Source organism: Limulus polyphemus, unplaced genomic scaffold, assembly GCF_000517525.1.
Source record: "Limulus polyphemus unplaced genomic scaffold, Limulus_polyphemus-2.1.2 Scaffold5364, whole genome shotgun sequence".
Classification (NCBI taxonomy): Eukaryota; Metazoa; Arthropoda; class Merostomata; order Xiphosura; family Limulidae; genus Limulus; species Limulus polyphemus.
In genome coordinates this window covers 45,279-61,555 of record NW_013670974.1, presented here as the reverse complement: position 1 = coordinate 61,555, position 16,277 = coordinate 45,279, and the positions used below count along the sequence as shown (strand labels likewise).

Here is a 16,277-nt window from a genome sequence, read left to right as displayed (position 1 = left end):
CTGTATTTACTGTTCTCTGTTTTAAGTAAAAACAACTGAAATTTAAGAACTTATTTGTAAATAGTAATAATATATATATATATATATATATACATATGTAATGTTTTACAACCAAAATGTGACTGCATTTTACATAATACTGATCCACCAGAACAAAGCCAAGACAGGTCACTTTGTAAAGGCCAGTTTTAAACTACTGGATACAGTGTGCCACATAATTGCAACTTCTGTAATGTAAGTCAGACATGGCTGAACGGTCAATAAAATAAAAATAATAAATATATATATATATAGATGTATAGTGTTACGAGATTTAAGCTATTTAGTCTAAACATTTGTGGTTTCATGTTATAATCTGAAGTCATTCTACAACAAAAAAAGCATAATTTATATCTAATTTTTATGGTGGTTACGAGGTCGGTCAAATCGAAGAAACCCATACAGAGATACAATAGTGGAAATAACAAATAAAATATAAAGTTTTTCAAAAAACAAACTAAAAACCTTTGATAACTATCTGGAAGTTATAAAGATTTCGCATGTGAAATTTGAACATTTTCTGATGCATAAAAGTATTTTTAATCTTATAATTAAAATTACTTTGCATGTTGGATAGTGAACATTCAAAAAGAAAAAATGCATGATCAAATCATTACTTAAGAAATCCTAAAACTTAATAAAAAAATCTGATATTTTGTGTATGAAAGCCTTGTAATGTTTACTGAGAATCTGCAAAATTTTGTGAAGATACAGATACTGTATTAAAAGTTATAGTATGAAAACTATAACAAGCACAAAATAGTTACGAGGTCAGTCCCTGGGACCGAGCCCATAGTGAGAGAGTTAATATGCTGTCAGTAGAAGGGAGTAGGTTAATTTAAGATATTTTCAGAGAGGGAGGGAACATATAAAATTAATACTTAATGGTTTAATATAATGTGTTGTCAGAATAACTAATACATCTTGAAAAGGCCTGAAACTTTAGTCCATATAAATGTAATTTTGAGTGTTTTACTGTTGTCTGTATCTTTAAAAGCTTTTTCTCTGCTAGTCAAGAGTCAATATTTCTTGCCTTGTGGGAAAGCCAATAAAGAAAAGTTTATCACATAATGAATATCTAGTAACTGTACTGAAAAAAAACTCTTGATTTTTTAATTAACTGTGTTCATATTATCAAATGCCTGTAATTAAACAGCATGTACTTCATTCAGCAAAGACATAAACTGAATTAAAATGACACATAAAGGTACTTTTACCAGTTCCTCCACAACAAACAATAAAGGGAATCATCTTATCCACCTGGCTGCGACACTGGACACATTTCTTCATAAGGGCAGCACACCCTAAACAGACACAAAACCAAAACTCGAGTAAGACTACAACAAAGTTTAATGTAATCAAAGTGATAAACAGATGAAACTAAAGTAAGAATACCACAAAATCTGATGTAATTAGAATGAGAGAGAGAGGAAAAACTCACAACTCAAGTTGGAATACTACAAAGTTTAATGTAATAAATAGACAAAAAAACAAAACTCAAGTAAGAATACCACAATGTGTGATGTAATCAGAATAATAACTAGACAAAACTCAAAGCTTAAGTAAGAATACCACAATGTCTGATGTAATCAAAATAGCCGAGATGAGAAATAGGAGACAATCCCAGGTACTTTCTTTTCTAACAATTTCACTCATTTTGAATGAAAACCTTCTATGGTTGTTACTTTTGCTGCAGAGGTGATTGATACACTGCCAGCAGAGTTATGACAGATTTGATACAGAGGCTTCTTTTGTGAGCTTCCTTGTCTAGCTTCACCACTGTATGGCCTAGCTCATGTATACATATATATATTCAGGTGACATGCAGTTGTTTTGCTTCCTGCCATCGGCTAGGCAACCAAACATCTGCAGTTTATGTAGTTCTGTCCGTGAGTCGGTTACAGATATTATGTTGGTGACACTCTGTTTGAAACTCTTCTTGTATTTCTTAAGCTCAGATTAACATTTTCATTTATTTCTTGTAAATTTTCCATTAATTTTGGTTTATTTTCAGAATACAATAGGCAACTTGGATTAACTTGTGTAGATTACACAATTTGTACTAAAATACTATTACTAGGCTAGCCTTAGCAATTGTTTGTACCACTAGTTATAGATATGTAACTCTATGTACATGTACAGAACTATCACTTTGTTAATTAAAGATCTAATGTTAGATATAACTTGAGTTTAGATTTAGTTAATGCACTAGGCATTAAGTCTGAGACAGGGACTAATTTATTGGTAAGATTAATCCTAGTGTTAAACCACCTGGAGCTTAGTTGTGTTTAACATTAGGGCGAGTGAATCTCTGGAATGTGGGATCAACAGTTAACAAACTTAGATCTGCAAGATTTACCGGATGGTGTCACATGTTTCGAGTAAATGGACAGATCATCAAGCAGAGAGGATACTTTGCTACACTTTATTTCTAAATGTTGGAAACAATACACAGACGCCTAGTTACCAGTTATAAGCAAAACTGATTGGTACATAAGATCTTGGTGAGGAGGCTTATCAACCCTATGGGCTAACCTAATAGGTTACTGGTCCACCATAGCTTGCTTACCTTGTTACAGACAGGGTTAGAAACAGTTCTGAATAGAAAGTGGTAAATGTAATCAAAATAATAAACAGATAAAATTAAAGTCAGACTAGAACAAGGTTTGAACTAATCAAAATAATAAACAGAAAAATTAAAGTCAGACTAGAACAAGGTTTGAACTAATCAAAATAATAAACAGATAAAATTCAAGTCAGACTAGAACAAGGTTTGAACTAATCAAAATAATAAACAGATAAAATTCAAGTCAGAATTGAACAAGTCAGAACAAGGTTTGAACTAATCAAAATAATACACAGATAAAATTCAAGTCAGACTAGAACAAGGTTTGAACTAATCAAAATAATAAACAGATAAGATTCAGGTCAGACTAGAACAAGGTTTGAACTAATCAAAATAATAAACAGATAAAATTCAAGTCAGACTAGAACAAGGTTTGAACTAATCAAAATAATAAACAGATAAAATTCAAGTCTGACTAGAACAAGGTTTGAACTAATCAAAATAATAAACAGATAAGATTCAGGTCAGACTAGAACAAGGTTTGAACTTATCAAAATAATATACAGATAAAATTCAAGTCTGACTAGAACAAGGTTTGAACTAATCAAAATAATAAACAGATAAAATTCAAGTCAGACTAGAACAAGGTTTGAACTAATCAAAATAATAAACAGATAAAATTCAAGTCAGACTAGAACAAGGTTTGAACTAATCAAACTAGGTTAATATAAAACTGACAATAAAAATCAAACAAAAATTTTTTCATAAAATGAATTCAAACTAAAGTCTGAAATGCAATATTTACAAATATTTTCAACCCAAAATCTGAGATGTTATTAAACATTAACCAGACCAAATCCTGGTTAATCACCTCATCCATTCTCAGAAGAACAAAAAATCTGAGTCATCAATACTACAAATCCTGGTTAATCACCAACCAGACCAAATCCTGGTTAATCACCAACCAGACCAAATCCTAGTTAATCACCAACCAGACCAAATCCTGGTTAATCACCAACCAGACCAAATCCTGGTTAATCACCAACTAAACCAAATCCTGGTTAATCACCAACCAGATCAAATCCTGGTTAATCACCAACCAGACCAAATCCTGGTTAATCACCAACTAAACCAAATCCTGGTTAATCACCAACCAAACCAAATCCTGGTTAATCACCTCATCCATTCTCAGAAGAACAAAAAATCTGAGTCATCAATACTCCAAATACTGGTATGTTAATATATACATATAGCTGTGACTATGTGATTCTAGATGCAAAGGTGTGGATACCAGTGACTCATCACTCTCAACATATAGAAAATTAAACAGAAAAATGTTCAACAGAAACATTTGCAGAACAAATGCTTAAAAAGAGTTATTGCAATCTATCAGTTTACAAAACTCAAGAAATAGACATTTAACTGCTCAACAACAAAGATTTAAGAAATGAAACCTTGAGAAATGTCATGGTGTTAATTAAAAATTGATCACAGAAATCATCTCAAAAACTTAAAACAAAAAAAATGTTTAACTCCTGTCCATAGCCTAAACTTTTCTTAAATAAATAAGGTATATTTAAAATAAGATATAATATCTGTCGAGTATTGTAATTCATTCGGTAAGTGCTTCACCCATGTTTGAAAGTAAGGTTTGGATTTTGCTGGTGGAGATCTCCATCAGCACCTGGTGAAACTCCACACTAGTATTATACTAGGAATTACCAATAATAAAATTCATCAATGTTCCTTTGATACAATACAGGTTCTTTAAATGTAGCACATTACAAAGTTACAAAAGTAAATATCATGGTCTGTTTTATTAAGACTTTAGAAGAAAGTTAGGAATAGCACACCTAAAATAACCTAAGATTTCAAGAAAATTCCCTAATTGTGACTTGCTTTTAAAAATATTTTTTCTTTGAAAATTTCTCATTTCCAGAACAGTTAAAAAAACCAGATGTGATACAGAAGGAGCGATCAAATTTTAATAGGTTATTCATACATACCATCACATGCACACATGTGTCCACAAGGTTTAAATAAGACTGATGCTCGTTTGTCGGAACACACTACGCATTCTTCAACCTGAAAAAAATAAAAAGAAGAAAAGAACACTCATTAATTATTATATTCAATAATTTCCTGCAGCAAAACAAAAGTTACAGATAATGAAACATTGATGGCAGCTGTTGGTGCATAGTATTCACTGCCTAGGTATCATAGTGACATTGTTGGCAGCTGTTGGTAAATAGTATTCACTGCCAAGGTATCATACTGACATCGTTGGCAGCTGTTGGTAAATAGTATTCACTGCCAAGGTATCATACTGACATCGTTGGCAGCTGTTGGTAAATAGTATTCACTGCTTAGATATCATAGTGACATTGTTGGCAGCTGTTGGTAAACAGTATTCACTGCCTAGGTATCATAGTGACATCATTGGCAGCTGTTGGTAAATAGTATTCACTGCTTAGATATCATAGTGACATCGTTTGCAGCTGTTGGTAAATAGTATTCACTGCCTAAGTATCATAGTGACATCGTTTGCAGCTGTTGGTAAATAGTATTCACTGCCTAGGTATCATAGTGACATCGTTGGCAGCTGTTGGTAAATAGTGTTCACTGCTTAGATATCATAGTGACAATGTTTGCAGCTGTTGGTAAATAGTATTCACTGCCTAAGTATCATACTGACATCATTGGCAGCAGTTGGTAAATAGTATTCACTGCCTAGGTATCATAGTTGGCAGCTGTTGGTAAACAGTATTCACTGCCTAATTATCATAGTGACATCATTGGCAGCTGTTGGTAAATAGTATATGCAGTTTCATAATATTGTTTGTTTGTTTGTAATTAAGCACAAAGCTACACCATGGGCTATCTGTGCTCTGCCCACCACGGGTATCAAAACCCGGATTCTAGCATTGTAAGTCCACAGACATACCGCTGTGCCACTAGGGGCTTCATCATATTACTCTGACACAACCTATTATTTTAATCAGATAAAAAGTATATATTTGACGAGTTAACACAAGGAAAGGCAGTAACAGGTATGTTACCTATTTTTCTGTTTTGTCAAGGAGATTAAGTTCAGCATATCATATAATGATGATTATTATATATACACTGATATTTATATTAAGTAATTCTTGTCTATAAACTTATCATGTTTAAGTAATATTATTCTTATTTTCACAGACGAAAGCATAAACAAGTTTAAAATGTTCTCCATTTTAAACCTGTAGTTCAAATATATATTTTGTCAAACAATTCCTAATAAGTGAGTTTAGAGTGGTATTCTTTGTTACAACTTTTAGGTTCAAGAGAGATTCATTATCCTCAAACCATCATATATACATAAAATGTATCTAACCAGTGCTGGCCATATGGTTACATTAGGTGATTGACGTAATGAGATTCCAACATTTGGAGAGAACTAAACAATACACTGGAATACCAAGGCAACAAGCCATGTGGTTGTAACAACACTAACATACTACAAAACCTCTATACACCAATACTTTAGGTACATGTAACAACACTAACATACTACAAAACCTCTATACAACAATATTTCAGGAACATGTAACAACACTAACATACTACAAAACCTCTGTATAACAATACTTTAGGAACATGTAACAACACTAACATACTACAAAACCTCTATACACCAATACTTTAGGAACATGTAACAACACTAACATACTACAAAACCTCTATAAACCAATACTTTAGGTACACGTAACAACACTAACATACTACAAAACGTCTATACAACAATACTTTAGGAAATGCAACAACACTAACATACTACAAAACCTCTGTACACCAATACTTTACGAACATGTAACAACACTAACATACTACAAAACCTCTATACACCAATACTTTAGGTACACGTTACAATACTACAAAACGTCTATACAACAATACTTAGGTACACGTAACAACACTAACATACTACAAAACGTCTATACAACAATACTTTAGGAACATGTAACAACACTAACATACTACAAAACCTCTATACACCAATACTTAGGTACACATAACAACACTAACATACTACAAAACCTCTGTACACCAATACTTTACGAACATGTAACAACACTAACACACTACAAAACCTCTGTACACCAATACTTTACGAACATGTAACAACACTAACATACTACAAAACCTCTATACACCAATACTTAGGTACATGTAACAACACTAACATACTACAAAACGTCTATACACCAATACTTTAGGAACATGTAACAATACTAACATACTACAAAACGTCTATACACCAATACTTAGGTACACATAACAACACTAACATACTACAAAACCTCTATACACCAATACTTAGGTACATGTAACAACACTAACATACTACAAAACGTCTATACAACAATACTTTAGGTACACGTAACAACACTAACATACTACAAAACCTCTATACACCAATACTTTAGGTACACGTAACAACACTAACATACTACAAAACCTCTATACACCAATACTTTAGGTACACGTAACAACACTAACATACTACAAAACCTCTATACACCAATACTTTAGGTACACGTAACAACACTAACATACTACAAAACCTCTATACACCAATACTTTAGGTACACGTAACAACACTAACATACTACAAAACCTCTATACAACAATACTTTAGGAACATGCAACAACACTAACATACCACAAAACGTCTATACACCAATACTCTAGGTACATGTAACAACACTAACATACTACAAAACCTCTATACACCAATACTTTAGGAACATGCAACAACACTAACATACTACAAAACCTCTATACAACAATATTTCAGGAACATGTAACAACACTAACATACTACAAAACCTCTATACACCAATACTTTAGGAACATGTAACAACACTAACATACTACAAAACCTCTATACACCAATACTTTAGGAACATGTAACAACACTAACATACTACAAAACCTCTATACAACAATATTTCAGGAACATGCGAGTACAAAAGATAGTGGAGAACACTCTAATGCTGATAAGGATTAGATAATAAATTAATAAATATAAATTAAAACTATAAAATATAAACATAATGACGACAAAATAACTGCAAAATCAAATACTGAAAAGAGAATTTAAAAATAGCAGTTTTACTGTTCTTTCGTACAAATTATTTATGAAACAAAAAATCCACATGAATGTAAAGTTTAACTCAGCGGTTCTATTCCTTATCACTAATTTTTTTACTATTTCTTGGGGAAAGTAATTTTGTACTGTGTTTACAACATGTCTTAAAAACAAGGAAATTGCTTCATTAGCATGTAATGATGCAAAATTTTAGCTAAGTAGTTGCTTATAATTTCTGATTTTGGTCTACTAGGCATATTCTGTCACTCCTCCCTTCTGATTTAGAGAGGTGAGATGTCTCAAAACATATATATTTCTCACCATATATATATATATATATATATTGCAGTCATTGTTTCTAACACTTGCCACCAATTTCAATCTTATGTGCAATATTTTCAATGTTTTTAATATATTTTAATAATTTTGAGAATATGCAAGAAACAAAGAAAAAAAAAGAAAACTTCTTAGCATTAGAGTGTTTACAAAACAAACATTTACATCACAGTTTCAACTTGTAATTAAAATAAATGTAACAGGAATATTTAAGAATGGAAATGTAACAAAAATATTTGAGATTTTCAGCTTAAACCAAAACTAAACACAAGTTACGATTACACAAACAGGTCAGTCTCTAGGTCAGACAGCATACCTTAGTACGAGACTGAACTGGTTCCTTACACATCAAACACTTCTTGACCCGTGGGGAGCAAAGGGAACAAGTTGCAATGTGACCACATGGCCCAAAGAGTGTGTCACGTTTCATGTCAGAACAAACCATACACTCCTCCAATGTGTCTCGATCAGGTGGTGGCGTGAGGGTTGGAGGGTTTGGATCTTGCAGTCCACTGTCAAGTGAAGAACGTATATGCTCAAAGATCAGTTTCAGGAAAACCCAAAGGGTGACATTTCTGATACACATTTCATATAAGTTTAATAACAGAATAACTTATAGCTATCACCAAATAATCACATATTTATATAGGGTAAAAATACTTCAAACAGTCAATACTGGCAAAATAATTCAAGTCAAATGAAACTTGTGTTCCAAGCTAGAAAGTGGTATAAATGTTTTATATTTTTTGTAAAGTAATTACGTTTTTTCACTTTTTTACGACTCAAAGTTCTATAAAAGATAACTTTCTAACTTACCATACACTCGAACAACTAAAAGTTTCACACTAAACAAGATTTTCCATAACAATTATATTTCTACTTTTTAACGTGACTTTAGAGAGGTGTCATTCCTGTTTTGGATGCACACAAATCTAAAGTAGAAGTAACGACTCTTTCAATTCAATTACATGTGACATTACTAATATAAAAACATAATTTTGTTCACCAAACCTGAAATAGCTTGACCTGTTCTATAACTACATCTTTTTAAGTACCAGATTTAAAGTGTTAAGAAAAACAAACAAACCTGTAATATAATGACTATGATGCACAGTCTCTGTAACATTTAACTGTAAAAGCTTCAAGCCCTTGATATCATCAGTTTCTAATATTTAATTGGAACACTCAAGCTATTACTACATCTTCAGCATCTCTAACATTTAGCTGTAAATGTTTCAAGCTCCTATTATTTTCAGTCTCTGTAACATTTAACTCTAACATTTCAAGCTTTTACTATCTTTAATCTCTGCATTATACAACTGTATAAGTTTCAAGTCCTTCCTATCCTCAAACTCTGTAACATTTAACTGTAACATTTCAAGCTTTTACTATCTTTAATCTCTGCATTATACAACTGTATAAGTTTCAAGTCCTTCCTATCCTCAAACTCTGTAACATTTAACTGTAACATTTCAAGCTTTTACTGTCTTCAGTCTCTGCATTATACAACTGTATAAGTTTCAAGTCCTTCCTATCCTCAAACTCTGTAACATTTAACTGTAACATTTCAAGCTTTTACTATCTTTAATCTCTGCATTATACAACTGTATAAGTTTCAAGTCCTTCCTCTCCTCAATCTCTGTAACATTTAACTGTAATATTTCAAGCTTTTACTGTCATCAATCTCTGCATTATACAATTGTATAAGTTTCAAGTCCTTCCTATCTTCAATCTCTGTAACATTTAAAGCTTTTACTATCTTCAGCACTTAACTATATTAGTTTCAAACACCTACTACTTTTACTATTTGTAACATTAAGCTACTTAATGCTTGATAGCTGGTTTAAATCATGTATCTGTGACATATCATGAAGTTTTGTTTATTAACAGCAACAGCTTGTTGCATCGATGGTTGATACAAGTAACTTCTGCTTCCCTAGAGATGGGAAAACAGAGATTACCAAATATGATAAGAGGTATCAACGAGTGTTGTCACAGATTGTTGCTACCGCATAAACAAATGTCATCATTTATTAGTTTGCTTAAATTTAAAACCCTTACAGTTTTCATTCTTGTAAAATCTGTCTGTAGATATAAAATTGTGTGTAAATCTCTACTCTTCAAGTGAGATATAGCATTAAATTCTGGTCTTACATAAGTTTCGAATATCTCACACATGCTTTGAAGATCCTAAGTTTTTAATTAATATTACCTTGCTCGTTCTTTGAAGCACTTAGTTAAAGCTTTACACAAGTTTGGATCGGGACACAGATCCAGAGGAGTTTGGCCTTTTTTATTTTTAATGTTCAGGTCTGCTCCATAAGAAACCAAGAAACAAGCTATAGTTGCACTGCTCTTTTTATCAGCTCCTTGAGTTCCCAGTCCCATCAGCAACTATAAAAACAAATCAGCATTTATATTATAAATAAATAATAATAAATGTTAAAACTTGATCTGATAAAAGTTGTGAACCATGAAAATACATGTACTTCTTTCCAAACATTATTCAATATTGATTTTTCACAAAAACTACCAAATATTGCATCACAAAAAACTTTCCAATAATAAAAAACACTACGTAATGCAAAAAAAAAAAAATTAACAGACATATTTTTTTCATGAAAAACCTGATTTACTGATAGTTCCATTCCTTTCTGTTTTTACAATACACTACAACATTGTTAATAATGAAAGTGTAAAAATATAATATCAGCAACCAAAATTACAACAAAAATTATATAGTGAAACTGTTCAACACGCCAAACAATTTTAGCTTTTTTATGCTGCAGTTGAAATAACTTCTAGCTTTAATCTTCCATAACTAGTAAAAAATACATCTTTATTTAGTTCAGGTAAATTTTGCTAAATTTTCATGCAGATGTTCTGCATGTGGACAGTGACATCTTTGCAAATAGAATGTGAAAGGTTGTTAACTTGTGGTAATTATGGAGCTTATACAAAGACTACATACTGCACAATTGTTCTGTAAGGCTTAAACTTGCTTGACTCTGTTTCTGAGTTGTGGTGTGCCTGCCTGCAATAAGGTTAAACTCATTTCAAAGGGAAGTACAAAGACTTGTACAAGTTAGTATGAGTTGATGATTGATCTCCCTTGAATGTGTATAATGGAAGTGATCATTCATGTAGGTATAAAACTGTGGGATATAGAAGCAGGACTCATATCTGACCTAGAAATGCGATATCATCATTATTTGTGCTCCCATCTTCATGTCATACAGATGTGCTTTCGCCAACTCAAGCAGTGAGAGATGTTCTGTACAACAGAATTCTTTAACTGTATGTGTTCGAAATTATTATTTTCTAAACATTTCATGAACTTTCTGTAAATTGTGGTACTTATAACATAAGTGTGCCTGAATATATGTCCTGCACGATAAATATGGTGCAATAAACTGTCTTAATTTTCTGAATATGTATCTTTTGTAAAGATATGATTCCTAAGGGGAAGTGTGTGTTTCTGGTGTTATATGCTTTCACATCTTACTTTGTAACGGGAGTAAACAGGACCAGTCACTAGATGGTGTTATACTAGTAGAGTATGCACCAGTAGGACTATGAAATCAATGTATGAAAGCTTAACAAGTGACCAATGAATACATGCATATGGTGTCAACATTATTTTAATCAAAAGAATGTGTTTAATAATGGTTTTAACATTATTTTAATCAAAAGAATGTGTTTAATAATGGTTTTAACATTATTTTAATCAAAAGAATGTGTTTAATAATGGTTTCAACATTATTTTAATCAAAAAATGTGTTTAATCATTGTTTTAACACTATAATCAAAAAATGTGTTTAATCATGGTTTCAACACTATTTTAATCAAAAAATGTGTTTAGTCATGGTTTAATCACTATGTTAACTATAATAATGTGTTTAATCATGGTTTTAACACTATTTTAATAAAAATAATGTGTATGTACATGGTTAACATGCATATTTTAACTAACAAAAATGTGTATGTACCAAGTTTGAACACATAAATATTCCCACACAAGGTGTAAGTGAAAGTTGTGAATACATGATATAGTTTATACTATGTAGTTCCTGATATAGTTTATACTGTGTAGTTCCTCATATAGGTTATACTATGTAGTTCCCGATATAGTTTCTACTATGTAGTTCCCGATATAGTTTCTACCATGTAGTTCCCGATATAGTTTCTACCATGTAGTTCCCGATATAGTTTATCTTGTGTAGTTCCTGATATAGTTTATATTATGTAGTTCCTGATATAGGCTATACTATGTAGTTCCCGATATAGTTCCTGATAGAGTTTATTCTATGTAGTTCCTGATAGAGTTTATACTATGTAGTTTCTGATATAGTTTATTCTATGTAGTTTCTGATATAGTTTAAATTATGTAGTTTCTGATAGAGTTTATTCTATGTAGTTTCTGATATAGTTTATTCTATGTAGTTCCTGATAGTTTATTCTATGTAGTTCCTGATAGAGTTTATTCTATGTAGTTTCTGATAGAGTTTATTCTATGTAGTTTCTGATAGAGTTTATTCTATGTAGTTTCTGATAGAGTTTATTCTATGTAGTTTTTGATAGTTTATACTATGTAGTTCCTGATATAGTTTATTCTATATAGTTCCTGATATAGTTTATTCTATGTAGTTCCTGATAGAGTTTATTCTATGTAGTTTCTGATAGTTTATACTATGTAGTTCCTGATAGTTTATACTATGTAGTTCCTGATATAAACTATATCAGGAACTACATAGTATAAACTATATCAGGAACTACATAGAATAAACTATATCAGGAACTACATAGAATAAACTATATCAGGAACTACATAGAATAAACTAATATCGGGAACTACATAGTAGAAACTATATCGGGAACTACATAGTAGAAACTATATCGGGAACTACATAGAATAAACTATATCAGGAACTACATAGTATAAACTCTATCAGGAACTAAATAGTATAAACTATATCAGGCTACATAGTATAAACTATATCAGGAACTACATAGTATAAACTATATCAGGAACTACATAGTATAAACTATATCAGGAACTACATAGTATAATCTATATCAGGAACTACATAGTATAAACTCTCTCAGGAACTACATAGTATAATCTATATCAGGAACTACATAGTATAAACTCTATCAGGAACTACATAGTACTACATAATATAAACTATATCAGGAACTACACAAGATAAACTCTATATCGGGAACTACATAGTAGAAACTATATCGGGAACTACATAGTATAACCTATATCAGGAAAACTACATAGTATAACCTATATCAGGAACTACATAATATAAACTATATCAGGAACTACACAAGATAAACTATATCGGGAACTACATGGTAGAAACCCGATATAGTTCCTGATAGAGTTTATACTATGTAGTTTCTGATATAGTTTATATTATGTAGTTTCTGATAGAGTTTATTCTATGTAGTTTCTGATATAGTTTATTCTATGTAGTTCCTGATAGAGTTTATACTATGTAGTTCCTGATAGTTTATTCTATGTAGTTCCTGATTGAGTTTATTCTATGTAGTTTCTGATAGAGTTTATTCTATGTAGTTTCTGATATAGTTTATTCTATGTAGTTCCTGATATAGTTTATTCTATGTAGTTTCTGATATAGTTTATTCTATGTAGTTCCTGATATAGTTTATTCTATGTAGTTTCTGATAGTTTATACTATGTAGTTCCTGATATAGTTTATTCTATGTAGTTCCTGATATAGTTTATACTATGTAGTTCCTGATAGTTTATTCTATGTAGTTCCTGATATAGTTTATTCTATGTAGTTCCTGATATAGTTTATTCTATGTAGTTCCTGATATAGTTTATACTATGTAGTTCCTGATATAGTTTATTCTATGTAGTTCCTGATAGAGTTTATACTATGTAGTTTCTGATATAACACCTCAACAGGAACACTTGATTCTCCACTGTGAACAAAGTCTTTCAGAGACCACAATAACTGTTTTTTTTTCACTTGAGAAACATCCGCAACTTTTGTATAGCAACTATCTTTGCCCATGTAAAGCCAATAACAGACCTTTTACAAGCTCAAGTTATTTTCATGAAGGTAGAAGGTTATGAGTAAACACATAAAACATTTATCTACTATACATACATTCAAAACTTTTTTTCTAAATTTAGATTTTTAGGTAATTGTACTTTTAATTTAATCAATTTAAAAAAAGGTATTTTTAATTTAAATACTTACTTGTGAGGAAAATATTATTTCTGAAACTCTGACCATAAGAAAACCCAATACAAATATCAAGCTTTAAAAATTATTTTAAAATCTGTTTCTAAATCCCCATGAGTTGCTGGGTAAACTTGGGAATTTTCTAATCGAGTAAACAAATAAAATTGAAAGGTAATAGGTTTGATAATGAACTAAAATTTTATCCTAAAAACGGCAGTTCATATTTTTTTTTTACATTTCTAATTTTGAAAAACCTAATGAAACAAAATTAAAAAATGAAGAGTCATTAAAGGACAAACCTCAGTATTGGGCCCCACCTTGCCCACGTCTTGTCTGTCCTGGAGTTGTCGAAGTTGAGAGAGTGTGTGATGTCGGAGAGCTTCATGCAGTGGGGTATCTCCATCCTTATCAGGGATGTTCAAGTTACAGCCTTCACGCACAAGGAGCTAAGACAAAATATAAACCATTAATTATAATCAAATTCATAGAACTTGTTGAAATTCTTTAAATGAGATATTTTTACAATACATTAAATTTTAAAATATTTTCAATTATATATATACATACTAACAACCTTGTCAAAGTGACTACAATATACTATTTCATGATCTTCTTTCTGTAACCTACTTCAACCTGTACATAAACTCACCTAGATGCAAGGTAGCTTAGTTTGAATTTCTCACAAAATTACACGAGGGCTATCTGTGCTAGCCATCCCTAATTTAGCAGTGTAAGACTAGAGGGAAGGCAACTAGTCATCACCACCCACCTCCAACTCTTGGGCTACTCTTTTACCAATGAATAGTAGGATTGACCATAACATTATAATGCCCCCATGGCTGAAAGGGCAAGCATGTTTGGTGGTACGGGGATTCGAACCCTAGACCCTCGGATTGGGAGTCGAGCACCCTAACCACCTGGCCCTAGATGCAAGGTTAAATATTATATGTATTTTTACTATGTTTTTAAAAGCAGCATTCCATTTTAAGAAAGACTGAAATTCTCTTCAATGTTTCTTAAAATAAACTACAAGATATTATGAATTTATACAAATGCCATTAAAGAGAAAATAATGATGGATCAGTAACTAAAGAAGTTGCCAGAAAAACATATCATACTTTTATTACTGTGTCAACAGATATAGGATCAATTAGTGTTGAGAAGGATCATACAATAAAAGAAACTGTGGATAATTAGTAATTATTAAAATCAAGCAAGTGAAGATATCATGAACGGATCAGTAATTATAAAAGAAACATTGCCAGATTTGGATGATTATTGAATAGAACTTGTGTAGAGATCGTGGATGGATTTGTAGTTATGAAAAAACATGTTACCAGACTGTGGATGACTATTCCTTATAAAGTAAGTATATTAATGTTGCATTGATTGATTAATAATCACAAAAGTAAGTATATTAACGTAGCATTGATTGAATATTAATTACAAAAGTAAGTATATTAACAAAGCATGGATTGATTAGTAATTACAAAAGTAAGTATATCAACATAGCATGGATTGATTAGTAATTACAAAAGTAAGTATATTAACATAGCATGGATTGATTATTAATTACAAAAGTAAGTATATTAATGTAGCATTGATTGATTAGTAATTACAAAAGTAATATTAACATAGCATAGATTGATTAGTATTTACAAAAGTAAGTATATTAACAAAGCATGGATTGATTAGTAATTACAAAAGTAAGTATATTAATGTAGCATTGATTGATTAGTAATTACAAAAGTAAGTATATTAACGTGGCATGGATTGATTAGTATTTACAAAAGTAAGTATATTAAAGCATGGATTGATTAGTAATTACAAAAGTAAGTATATTAATATAGCATTGATTGATTAGTAATTACAAAAGTAAGTATATTAACATAGCATGGATTGATTAGTAATTACAAAAGTAAGTATATTAACGTGGCATGGATTGATTAGTAATTACAAAAGTAAGTATATTAACGTG

At 31.0% G+C, this 16,277-nt stretch overlaps 1 protein-coding gene across 2 annotated transcripts in view; it reads right to left on the bottom strand.

Moving 5' to 3' along the window:
• Positions 1-16,277, bottom strand: part of LOC106472478 (E3 ubiquitin-protein ligase MIB1-like) — a 27,952-nt gene that overhangs the window by 5,442 nt on the left and 6,233 nt on the right. The window contains exons 3-7 of one of the 2 annotated variants that reach the window (XM_013933132.2): positions 14,599-14,745; positions 10,285-10,466; positions 8,389-8,584; positions 4,612-4,690; positions 1,257-1,343 (exon numbers count right to left, since the gene is read on the bottom strand). In XM_013933132.2, the coding sequence (XP_013788586.1) occupies positions 1,257-1,343; positions 4,612-4,690; positions 8,389-8,584; positions 10,285-10,466; positions 14,599-14,745 (691 nt within the window). The remainder of the gene's footprint in view (positions 1-1,256; positions 1,344-4,611; positions 4,691-8,388; positions 8,585-10,284; positions 10,467-14,598; positions 14,746-16,277) is intronic. The other variant, XM_022401057.1, reaches the window with a different exon arrangement.